Raw genomic sequence first — 23,279 nt, 5'->3', positions numbered from 1 at the left:
TATGAGTTATGGACAATCAAGCTTTTCAGATTTCAGAAAAAAAAGGGACATACGCCCATCTTCAGTTCACTGAGGTGGTTAACCCCCAGAAATTAGTAAGATGCAAAACAAACCAGAAATAAAAATATACAGTGCTGTACTTTGTGGGATTAATAGGCATTTTTTTCAGAACATGCAAGTTCAAGAATGGACAAACCTAGCTCCATGTCCAGAGATGATCAAAAAGGCAGTAAAATCATCTCTGCCCAGCACAGAATTTAAGTCACCCAAGGCAATACCTTGAAAGGTGCCAAAAAGTGGGAACACTTGTGCTTCAACTGTACTTCTCCCCTGACGGTGACTTATCAACTTCAACATCCTCAGAACTGCAGCTGTGAAGTCAATTCCCAGGTACAATTTGCAAAAACAACCCTAAAATGTTATGAACTGGCAAACCACACATGTTTAATTAGGAGTAGTTTTACTGGACCTGTGGCCATTCCCCCGGTTCGCTTTCACAGCTGCAGCACTGACAGGAAACTTAAAGTCATTTTTCTTCCCTGAGAAGTTGCAAATACACAAGTGATGAAACAAGCTGCATTTTGTAATACAAAACAGAGGTCCTGCAAACTAAATGAACTGGGTTTTGGGGCTTTTGCTTAACTTCTTTATGCTTCTGAGTAAATGCAGTGCAATCTAAAATCCAGTATTCATCCTTTCAGAAGCAGTTAATTCTAATTTTCACAGTACAAACATAACTTCTACATGTACATGAGGATAAAAGAAATTCAGTTGATTGTATGCTACAGTAACCAAGAAAGAACCACAAAATAGCATCAATGCATAGTGCCTACAGCATGTCTGTTCTATCTTATATAAAACAATTGGTGAAAGGACTAAAGCAGCGTGTCACATGGTCTAGAAACTTGTTTTTAAAAAAGGGAGAGAAAAAGAGTGTATGCCACAATACTCAAAAAATAGTAATGAATGGGCACATCAGCAATTCCCCCAGAAGCTCAGCACAGCTATCCACCCTCTAAAGCCAAAACTAAATCTGAGTACCTCTCCTCTTCCAACAATACTTGTTTCACACAGGAAACTACTGCATTATGTCCACTGGTATGTGTTGCAAAACAGGTGTCGGAACATGTTCCAATGGTCCCTTATGTTCTACATGGACTGCTGAACAATCAAAAGGCTTGGTACTATCTATGCAAGATAAAATGCTGTGTTTGCTGTAGATGCCAACTGTGTAAGTAACAGGACACACACACAAAAGTCTTACTCTAGTTTTCTGTGTGGATTTCATTCACTCAGACAAGTATGAACATCTACTGTAATCAAATGTTTAACAGAAATCCCCTGCTTGTTTGCAGGTCCTTCTCCAACAAAGTTGGAGGTTGAAAGACCTCTTATGAAGAGCTGAAACAAAGAGGCACAGCCTGCCAGAAAGGAGGAGGAGGTGTGTGAGGGAAGGGGGTCAAGGATTTTGATATTTGAAGTAGACTCCATCTCCCAAAGCCTGATGTCCCAGTTATACCAATCCAGAGAGCGTCTGCTAAAGATGCACTGATCATAAATACTGCATCTGGTCTTCCCAGGGCTGGCACTGCATTCAAAGTGGAGCCATTCTGACCATGAGCAGCACTGCTGGATTAAGACCATAAAAACTTTTTCTGAATTCTGGGCTCCAGGAATGAGATAAGACTCTCAGAAGTAAGAGAAATGAGTGAGAGCAGCCTTATGTGAACCAGACCCTGCAATAAAAAAGGAAGCAGAGTTCTTTGTCACATCCCTGGCCATCATGCAGACTGCCTGCTACCACACTGGGGAATGGGGAAACACAGTGACCCTTTTCACTTCTCCCATGATTGTAAGACAAATTCACAACTTACTTTTAGTAAAATGAACTGACATAATTTAATTCCTTCTGCTGTCCAACACCATTTTTCACTGCTGACAAGAAAAAACTGAACATCATCCAAGCCCTAGGTATCAGAGATTCATTCCAATTTATCAGTAAAATGAAGGACTTATTAAACTGCCCTAAAAAAACAACTGCCCCTAAACAAAAGATAGGGAGGAAAAAGAAAACAGTCAGATTCAGATATCTGGCACTAACCCTCTCTGAAAGAGGCCACACTAGCACACACAATCCCCTGTGCACTGCATGCTCCAGATTGCAAAGCATGTTCCAAAATACTGGGGAGTGAGACATAATCTAAATTAATTTTTAAAACACCAAATAATTTCTGTGATTTTTTTTCACTGAAGTAGGATTTACAAAGTCTTCTGACAAGTGTAAAACCATGACTAAATTTAGAGAGCATGTTTAAATGGACTAAAAACACACAGATGCCTTTGTTGCAAGGAATCTATTTTGTAAAATAACATAATTTTAAATTCTAATGTAAAAGCTTTCATGTAAGAAGAGTTATGTTGCAAAAGACACAAATAAATTGCCAACACACAGTACACAGGAATGTGTAATGGCACTCTTGTTATACAGCGTGAGGGAGTTCTGAAAACCTTGTCAAACTTCATTAAGAGGAATGTTATGCTTATTCAAAATTACTAAAACATTCCAGGCTTTTTTGACTGTCCTTTGCAATAAAGCAAACCTATTAGCAGTACATTATAGCTGAGATGGCAAGAATTTGCTAATGGTTTCATGCTGATTAAGCACCAGGCAGTGAGTGGCGCCCAGCCCTCCCCCGTGCCGCTGAATTCCAACTCCGAGCTCAGCATTCAGGGGATCAGCTGGAGCCACCATCCTTTGGAGAACGTTCTCATTGAAACTGCAAGTGTCATAAAGAATGGCAGCACTGTCTGCCAAGCTGTCAGGGGGAAAATGCTTTAAAGGACATGTAGGTTTGCTTGAGTATATAGCAATGCTCTGCACATGAAGCTGTTCTTGAAAGCTGGTGTTCATCTGCAGAAAACACAGGTGGAATGTAAGTTGAACTTTCTGGGAGTCTCAAGAGAAAAATTAATTAATAATTAATGTATTTTGAATTACTGGATACACTAATACTTTGCTGTTGATTTCTATGTTGTTTTCCAGCGAGATTTCCATTGAGCTCATATAAAAAGGTGAATTATGCAAGTGCAGGCATTGTAGGAGCTCTGGATTCCAGGTCCCACGAGGGTCTGTAGAGTAACAGTGCTGAAAGCCGATCAGCCCACTGCCCAGAGAGCCTCCTGCAACACGGCTGGCAGTGCCAGAGCTTATCCTGCTGGATGACTGTTAAGATTTTGCTGTTCAGCCAGATTTAGCACAACAGCTATATTAAAGATAAAAAGCTTATTGGGAAAATTTAAGTGCCTGAATAGGCTTTAGGCTAACATTGCTCCAAATGCTTTTGTCTTCACAAGAGCAGTAATTGAGTATGGAGGGTGATTAGCTCTATCTCCCAAATAACACTTACTGGAAGTGTTAGCTGCGCATTTCTGATTGCCACTGAAATGGGGATTAGAGGACAGGCAAACTATCTGGCACAGCAGCAGTACAGCAATCATAACAAAACCTCCAGTGAAGCCTCAAGATGAGCCTTGCAGCCATAAATCCCCTCAGAGGAATGCAGGAAGATGTTAAACTGCTAAACTCTGCTAAGAACATATACTTTCCATTTTAGCGTTTGGATTCATCTATTTTGAGCAGAAACTGGAGGTTTATGCCCCCTTTTGCCACGGCAGTGCAGAGCTTTGGGCTACGCTGGCTGGCATACCATGACAAAATGCGCTGGCATACCATGACAAAATGCATCTGGTAGCTGCAAGAAGTCACAAGTATCAATTTTTTAAAAAGTCACTTGTCATAAATCATGCCTTTATTGATGTGCTTAGCATAATGCATTAATATGAGAAGATCCTTCAGTGTGAAGAAGATTCAGACCAAGAAGCTGTTTGATATGGTTTTGATGGCTTTTCATAGGCTTCTTTCTCCACATAAACCTTCCCTCGATAAAGACTGAAGCTTAGAGATTACAGAAAAACCATTTTCCCCACACTATTCAAATTTTTTAACATATTTAAACAATTTCAGCTAACAAGTAATCTTTAAAATTAAGCATCATTCTCCCACTTACTCATTTATCCCATTATTAAAATAGATTATCTAAAATTTCATTATTTTAAAAATCTAAATTCATTTTCACCTGGCAGATGTCAAAGAATGGTCACCACATTAGGCTTTCTTGTCTTTAAAACCCACTAGTCCCTGTATTAGATTTTCCTTTATTAAATCTGTATTCAGATCCAGTATCCTCTCACATGTTTACTGTGTAACACTGAATATAATTAGTGGCTTCTATGACAGACAGCAAGACTTTTTTACAAGGTGCAAGACAAAGTCACTGTATGAGGACTTAGAGAGGAGATTACAATTTCATTTTCAAAGGAGTCTTTGGTATTTTAGGACACTGCATTTCTTTGGAATCCTCCCTGTCTCCTGGTATATTGGAATGGGACATTCACCAGCCTGCCTGAAGCAAACAAACCTTAAGGCAAAAAGCAATAGGTGGGGAAAATAATTAACATTAAAATGAATACATTTTTTGTTTTTCCAGTACTTTGCATGTGTTTTGTGTTTAAAACTCCTCTGACCAGGAAAAATACCCCCGATTTTACCACTTACGGAAATGAAGTTCACAGCTCCACTAGAGAAGAATTTTAAAATTAAATTCCCATTATAAATTGGGGTCTTAACAGGCTTTTTATATATTGTCACCTCCAGTACACATAAGTATTCAGCTGTTTAGTTTGCATGTTGAAGTTTCTAAATAAACCATAAAAATCCCACATATATTGGCATCTGTCACTTATAGGGGAGGGGAGAGAGATATAAAGAATTAAGAAAAGATGTCACAAGGCCTTCTAAATTCCCAAGACACTGCCGCTATTCTCAAGACAATAAACGTGCTACAGCACACAAGCAAAACTCCGAGGTTTTGTTAGGGCTGCTTGAACCCCCTCAATCTCATGTATTTTAATGACTTAGGACAAAGAACGCCTCCTATTACATCACGTATAACATTTCTTTCTGGTAATGAAGGATAACAGAAGGCCAAGTCTCATGCCAGAGAAGGCATACAGAGAACATTAGGTCAAGATTTCAGTTTGAAATTTTGCCTTAGAAGACATAATAGGATGAGCAAAATAAGTGGTATCAGTGAACATATTTATATATTTATATGAGGTGTTTCAAATTTTGAGCAGAGCAGGAATATTTCCCTTAGTAGCTGTTTAAGACCACACAAAAAGAAGCCTGTACATAATTGTGCCATGGTGCTTCTAATATATTTTTAATTTCCAAATTTAACTGAGCTAGAACAGCCTGTGATCACTCCAGTTTTAACACTGGGATTCTGGTTTGCAAAAGTATACTGAATAGCAGGAGGAACAATTTTAGGAATATATCCAACCCACTGTGCCTAACTTAAAGAAGTTAGAGATTTTTTAAGATCACTTTTGAGGGCTTTTTAAAATGCTAAAGCCAAGTGCACAATTGTACAGGCTTTTCTCAAAATTCCCAAAATACTCAGCAATAGACTATATGTATACTGCTTACAGCAGAATTAAACAAAGCAATGAAATTCTCATGGGAACCTCAAACAGGTTGCATCTTTTTTTCCCTCTCTACAACTACTGAAAATAGAAGTATTTGTTCTTTGACTGTATTTCTTAGTCTGTTTCTCTCTACTTGCAGACAGTTTTTTGGCACCCAGTGTAAGGACAGAAAGCATGAAACACTCAGCCATGCATTTCTGCAGTTTTTCTTCCCCTTTATTTTCCTTACACTAGCAAGAATGTCTTTCATTTCCAATAACAGCTATTTCTGCAAATCAGTATCTAGAAAAAGAAGTGTACATTTTTCATTGAATTTTGTGTTTCAACATGAAAATGTTAAATTAACTCTGCAACTTCCACTTTACTTCAATGCATATTAAACCAGCAATATTTGTTTCGGATTTTGTTTAAGAAGACATAAAAAGACTGAGTATTTGTGGAATTTTATTTACTTTGTAATTCTGAGGCTGCGCTCAAGCAGATCCATCCATACCAGGGACAACACAGAAGGCTGGCTCAGGGTTCAAATCACCATTTAACATAATACTTTGAGAAGCAAAGCAGCAGTTTATGGATAGACAGTAATGATATGAGAGCAGGATAAGCACACACAATTCCTGAGACCATCTATGGGCACAGAATTTAAATACAGCCCTTCAAGCTACTTTCCTCAGAAAATTGATTGCAAAGAAAGAATTTGTCAATGTAGTACCATCTCAGCACAATGTTCACTTCAATTGTTTTAATAAACAGCACACCAAAGACCTGCAGCAGCTGGAAAAAGCTGTTTTACAGCCCTCATAATGCTGTACAGAGAATCATTACACCTTAGGCTTGGACACAATCTGCTGAGGCTTTAAAGATTTACAGAACAAGAAAAGAAGAATAAGAGTTTAGAACTAGATTTTTAGCATAACACTCGGGATTTAGATTTTTCTGTTTTTCCATAAGAAAAAAACCCCACAAGCCTAAGTACATATCCAAGTTTTGCTCAAATGATAGTTACAGTAGCAACTCATGAACTAGCAAAAAGCAAAAATGGATGCAATACAGTTTTTACATACATAATTAACTGAAAAGCAAGCAAAACTTAAAAATAAAATTTACACCTTGGTGGAGCACAACCCACAACTTTGTGAAACACCAAGACAGGTCTCTCTTTGAGACTGAAGCATGGAAGAACAAAAAGAAAAACTATCTCAAGTTGAGCATCCCTCGCCCTGTGTCTCCTCAGGCAGGCACATGAGCATCACCCTTCAGGCTGGCAAAGGCAAGAATGAAAGCAAGGGAAGAGGGAGGCTGGAGCTTTTACTGGGGAGGCTGCAGTGGGTGACTGTGAGGAGCTCAGTGAGCAGATGAGAGAGGGACAGAGGGACAGAGCTGTGTGAGCCCCAGGCCCCTGGCAGGGCCGTGCTGCCTCTCTCACGCTCCTGCTCCCTGCCTAAGGCAAGGCAGCCACAGAGCCTGGCTGTGAAAAGCTCACCTGGGAGGAAGCACTGCAGGTCCCTGGCATAGCTGGTGGGCACCAGCAGCATGGGGGAACACATCCTGCAGCAGGAAAAGCACACAGCCTCAGGGAAGCATGAAAATGCCATTACAAGTTAGAGTGCAGCACCCGGGAGGGATGAACACAACAAAGTCACAGCCAGGACAAACGGACTTATCTGGATGGCAGAAAATGACAGTACTGATGAGTACATCTCATGAAGTTGTAGTGAGAAAGCTTAAAGTTGGTAGTCACACTATATGAGGTACAAATCAAGATCCAAGGGCTATCAGGAAACAGAACAGCTGCCCCTGTTTTTTTATATCTCATGTATACAGAGAACATGGGTATATAGATATACACCCACACATTGCCCCCAATGCCTAAAGCACAAGGCAGTTATGCATGACAAACATCTATTAGCTTTTCCAGTTGGATGAAGATAACCAAGAATTGATAGTGCCAAGCATGTTGATAAATCTTCAGTGGTGGGGGCTGGGGGGAGGAAGGAAGCACCTGCATTCAATTTCAGTAGGAAAAGCAGTCAAATCAAAGTCACTCATTTACTGTTGCAACACTTTAGTGCAGGATAAAGCTTCTTCTAAATATCTAAAAGACAAACAATAGTTACGTGCAACACTTTCTGTAACATTTCTGTGGTACCATGAATCGTTTCCAAACAATATCCTGGTGATCTTTCAAGCTCTCTAGAAAACAAATGAGCATGCAATATTACTAGACATGCTGAACAACCAGCTGAGAGTCCAGAAAGTTTGCTAACTGTATTTTTGTTTTTATCAGACATAACATTTTATTACAGTATTGCATAAGCACACTTGTTGCCTGAGTCCCCTCACATCAGTGACAGTAAAAAGGCAAGTGTGTCCTCCAGTCCTTCACATCTGCTGACTTTGCACCAGACTGTGACTTTCCAGGCTGCCATAAAGGAGCTCCTTACAGGCCAGTGACACACTCGTGACAACACTGCCCAGGCCAGCACCACCACCTCCCTGCAGCACTGGAAATAAATATTTGTAGAGCCAGGTGGTGACTGGAGCAGCAAAGTGATACAGCTGAACGACAATCCACAAAAGCAAAAGATGGCAACTGTGTACACTGCACACCAGCAGAAAACAGACATAAACCTCTGCTCTTCAGCACTGCATTTAAACAAAATACAAGGAAGTTACTTAAATTTAACTAGATGATCTAAAGATCATCCAGAAGCCTTAGGTAAACTACTTTAAAAAGGAATCATTAAAACCGTATTATTTAAATTCAAAATGTAATACGCAATTTCAGATTTAAAATAGGAGTCCAAGTTTCTAATCATGATTTTGATTATAAGCAGGTGAAGCCAGATAATTTAACATCAAAACTCAACATAAGCAATAACCTAGATTCATTCAGACAGCTGCTCAACTTCTAGCTTTCATTTACAAAACTTATCAGATGGAAAACTAGAATGTATTAAAATACAGACTCCAAACATCTGTGCCAGTCTTCACAGCATGACTGTACATAAGCTCCAAATCTCTGTCAAAAGACTTTACGAACTCTTAGGACAAACTATCAAAAGATGGAGGAAAAATATACCAAAATTACCTCCTTTTCAAGATGAGAGAGGCCAGCAACTGCATGTTATTTCGAATACAGAAACACCAAGAAATTTGCATTCTGCATTTTCGTTCTGCACCATTTCCTACTACTGACATTCTCTATGCCTGTTGGAACTCCTCTCTGCACTAACCTAGAACTTTCATATCTACCAGAATAGAACTATAATCTACCAGAAACCTAGTGTCTTTCCCAAGAGCTAGGTCAGAAGACCTTTTAAGATAGGCTAAATTCAAAATTGATACAAATATTCTAACAGTATATTGTCCAGTTACTCACAATCACAGAAGTCATTTGAAGATCCTCAGTTCTTACTCTCCTGAAAGACTATTTTGTCCAGAAGTACTGCCCTCAGCTTTAGAACAAACTCCCCATAAAGGCAAAACCCATTTGTCCCTATCATTTTTAAATCAAACATACCTGGCAAGGCATGTCAGAGACATATCAGCTGCTTGGGTACTAGATATGCACAGATTTTGCTTTTTTGTTTTTTTTAAACACAAATGCCTACTATTCCAGAGAGCTGTCTAAAAAAAAAGGAAAAAAAGTGTTTTGCATTTTATTCTACAGAGTCATACGTTCCCTGATGTTTTGTCACACTGCTGTGAAACAAATGATACTTTCTTTAGGATTCTACAGAATAACAGCACCTTTGTTCTATAGGCAAGCACTGCAATATTCAACAACTGCCTAGATTGTAACCAGGTAAAGACATAGCAAAAGCAATTGTTTGTACCCAGAGTTGTGTTGGAGAACAAGAAATTATCAAATATTCTCAAAACAGTCTCAAGCAGAGTTTTACCTGTTACAGTCCTTTCTGTGTCTGGTGGTTCCCTACTTCAAATGACAGAAGCCAACGAGAAAGAGCAAGTCCCCAGTATCTCCAGCTGCTTTCAGCTTGGGCAGCAGTGAGACAAAACACCCAGTCCTTTTCCTAGGGCTGCTTTCCTGTTTAAGCATTTATTCCACCATACCTAAAGACTCTGTCATCACCCTGCTGAGGCTGGCACATGGCAAGAATTCAAAAGAAAAGGCAGGTGGGGCAGCATGCACCAAAACTCACACATTGCACACTAGAAATTACACTTTTCTAGATAAAAAAATCAATTCCATGTTATGACTATTATTCCTTAGGCAGCACAGCTTGAGTTTCATTTGAGCTAGTAAGTGATTCTACCAGGATAAAAGCCACAGGTTTATTCATCTAAATCAGTGCCTTCGAAGTTCCACTTCATCATTTTCTGCATGAAATTAGGGTAAATAGGAGAACAAGAGTCAAAAGACTGCATTGGCACTTGCAGAATTTTGACAGTGCACTAGATGTTTATTTCAAGTCTGAGAGCACAACACAAAGCTGCATGTACCAAGCAGATCTGTAGCTTACTGAGCTGAGCATTCCAACACCAGTATTAGAACAAGCCAGTCAACTAAAACCAACTTGTCTCACAGGTCGTGATTTTCTGACAACTGCCTCACACAGATAACACTGGTGCTTGCTGTTTATTTTTTTATGGAAGCTCAATCTGATTTGCAGCAGGGATGTGCAGAGGAGCATATGGGATGTAGGCAGTGTTTGTGGCACACAAGGGGTGCTCATTTTAGGGCACCTAAATCCAGATTTACTCACCTGGACCGAGAGAGAGAACTACCAGCAATTTGAACTACATATGAAAACTACAGAGGCCAAGCTGATCACAAACAGCAGCACTGTGAAGTGAAACTATCCAGACCTGTTGACACTGTGTAGGGAAAAAAGAAAACCAAACCCACATACACAAAACCAGCCAGGAAAAATATTCCTTAATATTATCTGTCCAGAACCTTTGAGTTATCAAGGTAATTTAGCAAACATTTCAAGCTGTTTACAAAGCTCTAGCAGCAGCTACCAAAATCCCAGAAAAAAAATTAAATTAATGTTTTATAAAACTCCTTAAATTATAAAGCTTTTATTCCTTGTCATTGAAAGTTATTCTTCACCTCATTATAATGTGCATATTTCAGCATTTAACATCATTAGAATAACAAATGCTGTTTTTAAGAAGGTAAGAGAATAAGGGATAGTACTTAAAACATAATTCAAACTACTACATCATACATATCACCATGAATCTGCAAACATGTTCAGTTTTATTAAGAAAAAAAAACCTTGCATGCTTCCTTCATACTGTCAAATTACTCATCTCTTGGACAAATGAATGAAATAAAAAAAATAACATGACATTTTTTATCATAAAAGCAAACTGATTTTGTGGCCAGCTAAACAGTGATAGCCATTTATTTAAAAGGTTTAATGTTTGACCAGCAAGGCAGTCTAACACTAAAAACCTACCACCAGTCTTTCAACTAAGTGACAAAGCCAAGAACACCAAGATCTCCAGAAGATATGCTGACATCTACAGAAACGGAAAATATTTTATTTTCCTGACTAAAAAGTTACTGCAATCCCATAGAAATTGCAAAGGCAAGACAGAAAGAGCTCTTTAAGATCTTTACTACTCAGAATTAATCAAAGCAAAACAGCCATCCTAGTGATAATCCCCTTTAGTGCTTCACAGTTTATGCAATAGTCAATTACTAAAGAGGATGAAAGACAGAACAATCTTTGCAAATAGGTCACTGTCTATATTTATAATGATTAAAACCAACCTGCTACTAAAAGTAACTTTTAATAAGCATGAAAAGTAACATTTAGACAGTGCCATGTATTTACTCTTAAATACATTCTATGTCTTCTATGACAAAAGAGGAGGTAACATGCATCAGAAACAAAGTTATTTCCCATAGATTATGCATTAGCATTGCCAAAAGCAGATTTTAATTTCTGTCTGTAATTTTATCATAAAGCATCATCCTCAAAGATATCACCTAAACATTCTTAACATGATCTCTGAACTTATCCAACTCTCCCTGTCTGCACACCCTCGCTCTCAAAACTTGCTAAGAAGGGAAGCATTGCCCAGGGTGCTTTTAAAGACCACTTTTAATGTCTTCTCCCTTTGCTTCAGCTTTTCCTGCCTGTTTAGGCATGCCTGAATGTCTAAGTCCTTTTTTTTTTTTTTTTACTTCAGAACAATTATCCAGGTCTCTGCTTTTACTGCATACTGCACACTGCTCAGACAGCCCATCTGCTTCTTTCAAGTATTGTCTATATCTGCTAAAGAATCACTCAGAACTTTCCTTCTTCCCCATATGCTTGGCCTCCCTGAGGAATATTTTTGCCCTTTCCTTGGGATCAGGACATGACACCTGACACCATTTTCCTAAAATTTCATTGAACTTCATTGATTCTCACAGGTTTGAGTGCCACCATTGTCTCAGTGATTCTTACACCCAGCTGCATTCACTCAAACCATTTCATTCAGTTCCAATTCGACCTGCAGTTACTGTCAACACCAGAGATTTAAATCTGGTTAAACTGAAGCTTGTTTCCTCTCAAGCCCTACTTCCTCTAATTACCTTCAGCCTCCTACAGTTCAAGTCCATAAACTAACCTACGGTTCTTACAATGCCTTATCCACCACAGTGGCAACCAACAGTTGTCATTTCTTTGCACAAAATGTCAAAAATGTTCATTATCCAGTCCTGATGTTTCTCTCGACCAAACCCCTTGCTACATCTTCATTAGCAAATCCTTCTGCTCACACTGCCACCTCTGTCCTTCACTTAACAATTTCATCTGCTAAAAAGTCCTTCCTTTTTGCATTCCTTTGGAGGCTCTGGATCTTCCAGTATTTCCACAGCCAGCAAGCCTATGACTTCAAGACTGTACAGCTGCACAACCAGCACTTCATTACTGGAAAGGAGGAGGAGGATAATCTTCAGAGAATAATGTAACCACTTCTTAGAAAGATCTCACAAGTGAAGCATTCCTCTGTATCTCATATATTTGTACTCAAGGACAGTGAAAACACACTGAAGGTCAGGCTAAAGCTGAATGCTATCACCTCAACACCACCAAAAATTACTTACATGAAGGCATTATTAAGGTAATTCTAGCTTCTAATGTTAAAAATTTAAGAGAAAACACCTGTAGCTTAGAGTTTATTATAATGCAGACTGCATAAAACTCAACTCCACAGCAGGCAGGGGAGGGAGAAGCAGTCAGTCTTGTGAAGTGAAATCCTGTTTGTGCGTGAAAGCCAGGAACTTGATGTTCTCACTACAGACTAAGAGCAATAAAAACAGCTTTCTGAGCCATTAATTTCTACACAGCTGATTTCTACTAAACAATGCTCATTATTGAAAGAATTCTAAAAAAACTGCCAAGCTGTTCCAGTGAGAAGGCTGGCACTCTGAACATCTAGACTGAGCTAACGGTGACATCAGTTCTACCACTGCTTTAATCCCCACGGCTACTAAATGTCAAACATTTTCATTGTATTTAAAGAGCTTGCAATTGTGCACCATGAGATTAAGTTACAAAATAAGGCAAACTGCAAGGCATAGCAAGCATCCACACTCTTATTGCCCAAGATTCTCATAATGGCAAGTGAAACTGCCAAGCATTTTCCACAGCCAAAACATGGCATTTTTAGCATTTGTTATTCTTAAACACTGTGAAAACTCCCCCCCTTCAGACCTCCCATAACACAGTGTCTACAATACATGCATTGCTGCCCCACTCAAATACAAATTTATAAATCAGTTGTAGCTTTGAATAAAGTATAGTGGGGAGAGGGAAGAATGGTGAAAAGATTAAGTGTCACTGCATCAAGAGGCACAAAGTCCAGTGGAAACTGAGCTGCAGGCCATATATTTATTATTGACAAAAGATACCCATGTAATATTAATTCCATCTGCTTTAGAGAAGGAAATGCATCAAATTATAGTCAACACAGAAGAACGAACTGTCCTACCATGTAATATAAATTTTAATGTGGTAAACTATTTCAAGTAGGATATACTTTCTAAACATTCCTTGGTATTTCCATTATTTGTTTGGCAGTTGATTAATACGGCAGTAACATGCCAACACACACTTCTAAAATAAATATCTAGTAATTACTTTATTGTGCCAAGTTCTGAGTGGTTCCCATCAACTACACTGAGCTAGGGCAGTGCTATAAAGAAAGTGCAAGAAAGCTCACGGATTCTCACACTGTGTAAGAACGATATTACTGAAGAAAATAAACTAAATTCAGCAATCCCATTCATTCCATAATATTTGTGGGAGGGGTGATGAAGTTAAAACTAACTTCATAAAATACACAAATATTAGAGACATGATGTCCCATATCTATAGAAACCCTGAATATCAAGAATGACGCCAAGAACATAGTAGGATATTGAAAACTACAGATTCTAAATATTACAATAAATATACATACACACAATTCAAGACTCTGCAATTCACCTAATCAATCTTGTTTCTTTAAGATCTTCCCATATTGACTCATTCCTAAGCAGCTTTGTCTTCATTGTTTCTTATTAGCAAAGTACTGATTCACAGCTCCCAATTCTCATGTCTAAAGTTAGCATCAAGTTTGATTTGAGATGCTCTGGTACACTGAACACATGCTGCCAAGTGGGATTTACTGTAACAATCAGTTTTTATCCAAGCAAAAACAGTTTCACACTACAGATTAAGTTCAAGAGTAGGGAGCTTTGAACAGAATTTAAAATAATTGAACATGTCCCTAAAGAAAGATGGGGAAGGCAAGTGTGAGGTGGGGGAATTATCTACATACACACATATATAAATATATAACTATGTGTATGCACACATACATCACTGGTTTAAGAGCAAACCTGGATTACAACAGACTAATTAACTTGGTTACCCGTACCAGAAGTGACCTGATTAAGTCAGAGCTCTAATCTTTTGATGGGGGTGGGGGTTGCCTGTTAAAAAAAAAATTAAGAAGTGAGAGAAACTGCTTTACCAAGGACAAAGGCTGTCAATGCTCAGTTTTAACCAGAAGTAGGAGTACATCATTCCTGAGATTCTTCCATACTAATTAACAAACTCACATGTTTTGAGTTTTAATCCAGAGTGAAGTTGTGAGAAGCAAAATTGGCAGGGCTGACTCATTAAAACAGTCTACAAATAAAATGATCAAGCCAGAAATTCAACTCTATATAAGTCTTAAGTGTAATTAAACCCACCAAGACATTAATTTACAATTCTTATGTTATCTATACACACTTAGGGAAAACTGACAGTAACTTGCACATTTCAACAGGCCAAGTCATGAGGAGTTACAGCAGTAGGCTCCCTTCCTCTGAAAGAAAATACTACCCAAATACCATGTCATATTAAAACAATCTTAATATGGAAACACTATTGTTCTTTCTTTAACTTTAAATCACAGAATAATGTAAATGGAATCAATTCCCATAGCACAGAAATTCCACAAGAACTAAACACATGAACTGTTTCGATTTTAGTAACAATTTCATGCTGAGAGAAGACATTTTTATTTGAACAACTGGAATTTTTTGGGAATAAGTCTCAAAACAGTAGCAGACAATTGTGGCAATAACAAAAGAAAACAAACCAGACATGGCGGCCATTTTTCAGCTTACCTGCACTTGTTCTGTGGAACTACTACTGAGTTCATCTCCAGACTCCGAATCTTGGTGAATTTTTTCTGAGCCTTCTCCTGCTGAATCACAAGATTGTTCATGCAAAAAGCTGGTCTTCTCTATTTCCAAGAACTCTGGGCATGGGAAATGACCCATGGAAATGGTTCTAAACTGATTGGAAACCTTGGGAGATTGCAACTCATTGTTAAGTTTCCCATTGTTCTGGGTAAGGTCCAGACTCAAACCAAAAGTTTGACAGGGGCTATTGTTCGGTCCCAGGTTTTGATTGGCATCTCGAACTAAGCAAGACACTTGAACTGGAGAAGATTTTCCAAAACTAGAAAGCTCTGGTGACTTATTCACATTTTCTGTTGATCTCTGTAATCCATGTGTCAACTTCACGGTGTTATTTGGCAACATGCTTGCCTGCTTCACAGGTGGCATCAGTGCTTTCCGGGGTATTTCCTTCACATATTGAGCTGGCACATAAAAGGGTTTGGAATTTTCATCTCTTTTGACTTGCCACCAATCATCATTAGTCTTTTTCACTAAGATGTATTTCTCCCCTTGCTTGATCACAATTTTCTTATCCTTGGCCTCATACTCATAGTCGTACTCCACTTGAATGTAAAATTGTCCTGGAAGCATCTTCCCACCCTTATCAGCCATTTCTATCTGAAAATATTTCACCTTTTCAGACAAAAGGTAAGCGACATTCTGTTTCAGTGTTATTTTCCTGTTAATGTTCAGAGCTGTAAGAAAAAAAAAGTATATGTAATCAAGTGGCTGTTTAAGAGCACTTTGGATAAAAATAATTTTGAAGAAATTCTGCCTACTTAGACTAATTGATGGAAAAATGCAGAATTTTCAGATATCCTTCTGAGTGTTGAAGTAGAAAATCAGTAGAACAACTTAGGTCACTGATTGAACTGTCCTATTCACACAAGCCTCCTGCTATCAAGTGGCTCATTAGCTTCATTAATTAATTAGTTATTGCTTCTATTACTGATTAATATTGATTGATCACTCGGGATTTGGTGAGGGGACTGATCTGAGTCAGTCTCTTGCTTACATATAGGTTTAATTTCTTACATAAACTGTTAATACACTAGTTTTAACCAAAATATTCCAAAGAAGACTTATCTACCTCACAGAAAACCTGATCTAACCAAATATTTAAGGGCTAGAAATTAATATGCAAACAAAACACAGTGACAAAACAGGACGATGAACCAAAATGGGTAATGAAATAATTACTAACACATGAAAATTCTGAAAAGCACTTTTCAGCATCTTTATAATCCAGACAACTGCCACTGCATCCACACCTATGAACAAATTCTATTTAATCATGTAGCATCAATGTCCAAATTCATGGATGGGTAAACATTAGTCTTGCCAACTTGTACTGAACACAATATAGTAAATTAACATGAAAGGTAGGATTTTTAACCTTGAAAACCAAAGCATGCAAGATCTCCATCATTCACACAGAAAGTAGGAGAATTCGAGGAAAATGCTGCCATATTTAACCTTATGAAGATTTAAAAACACATATTTTTCTTTTTAAATGCACATTTCACAAATGAGAAAAGTTATGTAGAAACTTGCAGCTCTGCAAGTTAAGACTTTGTGATGAGATTTGTAGCCTTTACCCTGCCACAGAGTGGAACTAATGCAATTCCATGCAGGCACACACATGCAGAGTGAACTCAGCTGCTAAACGGGACTAAGGACAGAAATAACAATGAAAAAGAACTTCTGGGGAGATCTAAAGCAGAAACCACTAAAGACCATTCAATTTTCTTTTGCCATTTCTGTTATTTGACCTGAGCCTTGAAAAAATACATTTGGCTCATAAATCAGAGACAAAGTACAAGGTAAAAAGCTCAAGTATTACACCAAGACAGAAGTGCCCATCTTTAATCTGTGTCCCTCTCCCACAGACCATCTTCTTTTACTTCCAAGAAGCATTTCCTACAGGTAATCAGGAAGCCACCACCATTTTCAAGGTTCCAAACAGAACCACAAAGTCAGGTTTACAATTTTATCAAAGACTTGACAGAAGGAATGATGGTACCACATTCAACAAAGCTGACAATAGGAACACAAAGCAGTAGCAAAGAATGCCAGGATTCTGGTGTTTACTCTCTACCATAAAATGGTACATCGACATTCTAAGTCTATTTACAGCTTCAGTACAAAACAACTTGCTTACCTGCTATTCTACATAAATAGGTGTTTTTAAGTGCAGCTCTGCAGTTGTTTAGCAACAGCAGCAGAAGGTAAACATGAACAAATTGCAGCCATTCCCACTCTCTTCCCAGTTTTGGAAGCTCTGCCATGCAAATGCTATTTTTTTCTTCTTTGCAAACCTGACTCCTTCCAACACTTCTTCATAGCTGCTATCAACCCCATTCCTGGCTTCTAGGTCAGTCACCAGAAAAATGCAAGTCTTACCAAGCCGCAGTCTACCTCAAAGCTCTGTTACCTCAAAAAGCTGAACCATAGGACAAGGATCCATTCAAAATCTTTCTCCCACACAGAAACCAAAGAGAGAACATAAGCCTCTGGTTTCCCACAGGACTAACAAATGTTTAAAAGCTTGGATTTTTCATTCCTTTTTTGCCAGTTCCATATGACAACTTATTGAGAATGCATGCTTCAATTTTTTTCAAGACAGAAAGGTTCAACAGGTTGCATGTTATGCTTTAAAAAGCCCAGAATTTTTAATAATAGAAGTTAAATAAAACAGAACCACTACAGAAATAGCTCTACCCACTTTTGAAGTCAGTTTTGCAGCCTAATCCCTTTCCAAAAAATAACAACAAAAAAGAAACAACAAAAATAAGCAGCACAATTTTTGGTCTTTCATCCAAGCTGCAAAATTATCAAGTCAATAGCAAACATTTGGTAATGTTGAACATATGATTAAAGAGAGACAGGCTGTGTTCAGCCAGAATACTAAAACAGTTTTACAAACAGATCACATCATCAGAATCAAGCAAGACTCTAATTCTCCTCCTCAACCCAAAAAAGCAAGAAATATATATGGTATAGGTGGGAAATTAATCCTGAAGATTAGCAAACAACTACCATGCCTTGAGTTCACAGATTCAAATTAATTAATTTTTGTTTTGCTTTAATTTTTTTAATGCAGCTCTTGTGTCACAAAAGGTAGACTGCCTGTACTCTCTGTGCAGCCCAGGGGACAGGTAATTGTAATGCCCTTTCATGAAGAAAGAAGAACATAGAACAGTTTTAAGAACCACGGGAACCTTGGTCAAACCTCTGCTGTAAGGAGCTCACAACAATGCAGGTGTGAATGCACAATATTGACACCTGCAGTACTGACTTCACTGTGCTACCAGTCAACAGCTGAACTGGTACAGCTGGCCAGGCCTTGTAACCTCGCAGTAATTTTTATTCCTTACCATTTACCTGTCATGCTCGATGGCATCCACATTGGTAAAGAAGGTTGAACTACTCTAATTAAAGGATGATAAGTATGAAAAATCATTTACTTCCACAGAGAACATCTGTACGCTTTCATACCTTAAATAAATAATACCTTAAATAAAGTCTCAGTATCTGATTGAGAGATTAATAACAAATGGCCTCACTAAGAAAACCTATGTTCATGAACACCAAAAAAGAGACTCAGACCTCGCTTTTCTCCTGGTGAAGAAAACTCCAATCGCTACTGGCAAGTGATTTAAGGTGGTCACATCCCCGTGGACACACAAGCCATCATTTCAGGGAGCATTCCTGCTGTCCCACGGGAGCGCAGCCTGGCGAGGGCAGGCAGGGCACCGGGTGCGGCAGAGGTGAGCAGGGCTCACTCCACACCGGGGCAGAGAGATCCCTTGGGACTCCGGCTGCCATGGAACCGTTCCCATCTCTTACTCAGCTAAGGCTGACTAAGGCTGCCAGCCCGGGGTGTCCGCAGAGGTCAGCTCCTCCCTTCCCCCCCTCCGCCCGCGGGCGCGCCCCTGCCCGGCCCGGCCCTGCCCCATTGGCTCCACTGCCCCCGGCACCGGCCCTGCCCCATCGGACCCTCCCGGCACCGGCCCGGCCCTGCCCCAGCGGCTCCGCTGCTGCTGGCACCGGCCCTGCCCCATCGGCACCGGGCCGGCCCTGCCCCAGCGGCACCGCTGCTCCCGGCACCGGCCCTGCCCCATCGGCACCGGGCCGGCCCTGCCCCATCGGACCCTCCCGGCACCGGGCCGGGACCGCCTGATCGGCACTCGGGGCTCCGGGGAACTGTCGCCACAAGCGGGTGCACACGCAGCACCAGGGGTTCGGCATGCCAACCCTCGCCTCCAGCTACGTTTTTATGTGCGTGCCCACAAAACGAGACCGTTTGTATCTAGAGCCGATGTGACAGCTCCAATCACCCTCAGGCAGGCAGGGTTCCGAGAGCTGTAGGTCAGGGTTCCGCTCAGAGCTCAGCCTTTCCTGGAGCAACCCGAACCCTGCAGCTGCACCCTCACTTCCTTACAGCATCCAGCCTTAGCTACAGAATGGTGCTCTCTCGATCGATCCTCAAGTCCATGGAAATGCTTGAAAGAAGCACGGTCCAAAGACACAGAATCATAAATATGATCATATGTGATACACATATAGTATGCTCATGTATCGCATGAGATATGATCACCCCCACCTTGAGCATTAACCTAGAATTCAAGACTCACTCCCACCCTCTCTTTTGAAATTATCAGGCACAGAGCGCATCTCTGGAAGATGAGAAGATTTACTTCTCATCTTCCAGAACCAGGTAACTGAGTCTTGGGAAATAACCTAAAATACTTTCTGCTATTTCTTTTATTTTCCTCTAAGAAAAAAAAAAAAAAAAAGCCCTTTCTGGGGACAGGGTGGGGACAGGGAATTGTTACTTACTTTCCAATACAAGCAGATGATAAATTGTTAAAAATGCTACTGAGTACTAACGGATCGCCTTAAATTTCTTTGTGTGACCTTGTTCACAGTGTTCTACAAAGCAGCAGCAGTTGACTTGTGTAATCTTTTTCCATTTTCAGCATCAAACTTCACCCACTACTGAAATGAACCCTTGCGCAGCGCTGATACAGAAATAAACTCAATTATGAAGGCTAAATTAAGATAAACTCTTAACAGTTCAGACCAGACGAGATACCCTGGCTACACCTCAAGAGATTCCATGATTCTGCTTCTCCCTGAGCAGTTTTAGGGGTTCAGGCTGTATCTGCATGACCACTGCCTAGGAGACTGGTCCCTTGTCAGACTTCAAACCCATCCATACCTTTCTTCCCTAGGGGCACCACTGCTTGTCCAGCACACCTGACAGCTCAGCCAGTATTTTCCTGCAGACCCGCGCCTGCAAGAGCCACCTTCTGCAAAGCACGCATTGAGAGCATGCAAAAGTTGCATACAAATAGAGGCAAGTGGAAACGACAGATATAACCAAAACACAGACAACTTACAAGCTGTATGAAAACAAGCTCAGCCCTTCGCTCTTTCCTCAAACACGCTTCGAAATCGAGCACTACTCGCAAGTAAACTACCTACCCGGAGCTCACCCGTCTTTAAACGCTAGAGGCATAATAAGCAACCATTTAATAATTGCCCGTGACTCAGAGCACTGAATAAGCGATGCATTTTAAACAAGTGTCAGGACAACTTTTCAGCGCCGCTGCAGCCCGCGCCCCCCTCCCCCCGCTGGCTCCCTCCCTCCCTGCCAGCCCCGCTCGCTCCTCGGTGCGGGCTTTTGTTAAGTTGTTGACTGCGAGGGCTGGCTATAAATAGCGCGGCTCGGCCGCCCCGGCCAGCCCGGCCCAGCCACCCCAAGTTACCGCGCTCAAGTTCACACAAGGGCGGCAGATCCCCCCGGCCCGGCGGGGGCGCCCGGGAAGGGCGGCGGGGCCGCCGCTGCCTCCCTTTGTCTCCCGCAGGTGAGCGGGCGCCGCTCGCACACGGCAGCGCGGGCGGCCCGGCCCCGCCGCCCGGCAGCGCGGCCCGCGGCGGCGCCCAGGTGCGGAGCTGCCTCCCGGCGCCGCCGACTCGGCGCTCCCGGCGCCGCCCGCGGAACGGAGCCGCCGCCGCCGCCGGGGGCAGCGCGGGCGGCGCCGCCCGGAGCCCCGGCGGGCGCGGGGAGCGCTCCGCGAGGCGCCCCGGGAGCGGCAGGGCGGGGAGGGCGGCGCCGGGGGGCTGCGGCCCCTGCGCCGGCCCGGGCGCGGACGTTCCCCGCGGGGCCACCCAGCCCTGCCCGGCCGTCCCGGCGGCGGCAGCGCCGCGCTCGTTCCCGCCCGCGCCCTCCCTCCCCCGGCGGGCCGAGGGGCGCGGCGCAGCCACCCACCTGCCGGCCGGGCCCCTCCGGCTGCGGCGGCTCCCTGCTCCGCTCCCGCCGCGGCCCCGGCGAGTGTCGGCTCCGGGGCACGGCGGCGTCACCGCGGGTCACGTGCCGGGGCGGGCCCGGGCGGGGGTGGGGCGGGGGCGGTGCCCGGGACCGCCCGGCCCCCGGTGAGAAATCGGCGATCGCACCGGTCCGTGTGTCCGTCCTCCTGCTCGCCTCGCCGTGCGCTGCTGGAGCGATGCCAACAGCGCCCGAGCGATGCGGTGTGTGGAACACCCAGGCCTTTCTGTCCCTGCTGGAACGAACAGAGGGAAAACAAAAACCGCGCACCTTCCTCCCTGCAAACAGGGTCGGTCTCACTGTTCAATAGACGATACCTGTAGAAACCACATTTTTTAGGTAGTTTCCCAAAGAGAAATAATAAGAAATAGCCCTTGACGTTTATTTGGAGTTAACTCGCTGGTATCTCTTACTATATTAAAAAAAGTTTTCAAACATTGTTTGAAAATATGTAGGTGGCCTTCATAGCATTTTCAAATTGTACGTAATCTTATCTTTCTCTTTGAAAAAGCAGTATCTGGTTCTCCTGGTTGCAAAGATAACCTTGAAAGCATGAACTGAGTGTAACTGATACAGCAGTATCTGAATGAATCTGCAAACAGCCTGAAACAATGACATGGAGATGTGTAAACTGTCTGCTCTCTATTAATCTAATGAAGGGAAATGCTCGTCTAACTTCTTCTTTGACTATTTTAACACACGGAAGGAGACAGTAAAACCATCAAAAGGTGGAAAGAACAGGTTTGCTGAGGGAGGGACAAGCAATGGGAAAAGACCTGAGAAGTGCCAGTAAGAGAGAGAAACAGACTTTAACTGAAGAAAAGATGAAAACAGCATCAATAGGTTTAATTGAAGATGTGGATATATTTTCATGTGGAATTGCAGTCCATCTTGAACTTTCAATATTGATGGTTCCTTGAAATCTCATGTGTGTTATGCAACAAACTTGCAAGACAAGTAGAAAACACTGCATACACCTTAAAGCTTCTTCTTCTCAAGCCTGACTACTTGTGAGAATGTCCCCTTGACACCAAGGATCATTTGACTTTGGGCTGTCTGTTCACAAAACATAATTATTAAAATTCTGTTGGTGTTATAAGACTGATAACACTGTCACACCCGTATTTTCAGCAGTTATTCACAGGGTCTGGAAAAAACAGACTAGACACCAGCATTTCTATTGTAAAGGAAACAACATCTTGTATATAATGTCCATTATTTACCTTTTAAAGGCAAAAGAAATGTGTAAAAGGACAGCAGTTTTTTATTCATGCTCACTCTTTTGTAAATTACACATATGTGAAAAAGATATAGAGTAATTTTGGATGTTTCTGTCTAGTACGTTTCTATCTGTATGCCCAGTTTTGTGGTAAAAAATAATGTACTTGGGACACTCAGGTGCTTCTGAACAAGCTGACTGCATTTTACCTGCTGACATGCCTGAGGTGTATATAAAAGCATCCCAAAAATCAGTCACAGTAACCACATTGTAATTATCCTTCCTTACTGCCAAGGCTTCACTAGAGTGCTGCAGGATATGGCATTAGTGATTCAGTCTGAGGCACTCTTCCCTCTGAGTCAGGGTTGAACCAATGGTCCCACATAAGATCAACAGGCATAATAGAGCTGAAGGTGCCAGAAGATATGTAATTTTGAGTCCCTGCCCAAGTGCAGTCATGAAAGATTCCACATTACAAATAAACTGTCCAGCCC

General features: G+C 41.4%; 1 protein-coding gene across 5 annotated transcripts in view; it reads right to left on the bottom strand.

Annotated features, from left to right (window-relative positions):
* ARHGAP12 (Rho GTPase activating protein 12) overlaps positions 1-21,627 on the bottom strand; it is a 75,373-nt gene extending 53,746 nt beyond the window's left edge. For all 5 annotated transcript variants that reach the window (XM_030966755.1, XM_030966772.1, XM_030966764.1 and 2 more), the window contains exons 1-2: positions 21,510-21,627; positions 15,176-15,927 (exon numbers count right to left, since the gene is read on the bottom strand). In XM_030966755.1, the coding sequence (XP_030822615.1) occupies positions 15,176-15,844 (669 nt within the window). In that variant the 5' untranslated portion in view covers positions 15,845-15,927; positions 21,510-21,627. The remainder of the gene's footprint in view (positions 1-15,175; positions 15,928-21,509) is intronic.
* Between the last annotated feature and the right edge of the window lie 1,652 nt (positions 21,628-23,279).

Source organism: Camarhynchus parvulus, chromosome 2 (assembly GCF_901933205.1).
Source record: "Camarhynchus parvulus chromosome 2, STF_HiC, whole genome shotgun sequence".
Lineage (NCBI taxonomy): Eukaryota > Metazoa > Chordata > Aves > Passeriformes > Thraupidae > Camarhynchus > Camarhynchus parvulus.
This window is presented reverse-complemented; position numbering and strand designations above follow the sequence as displayed.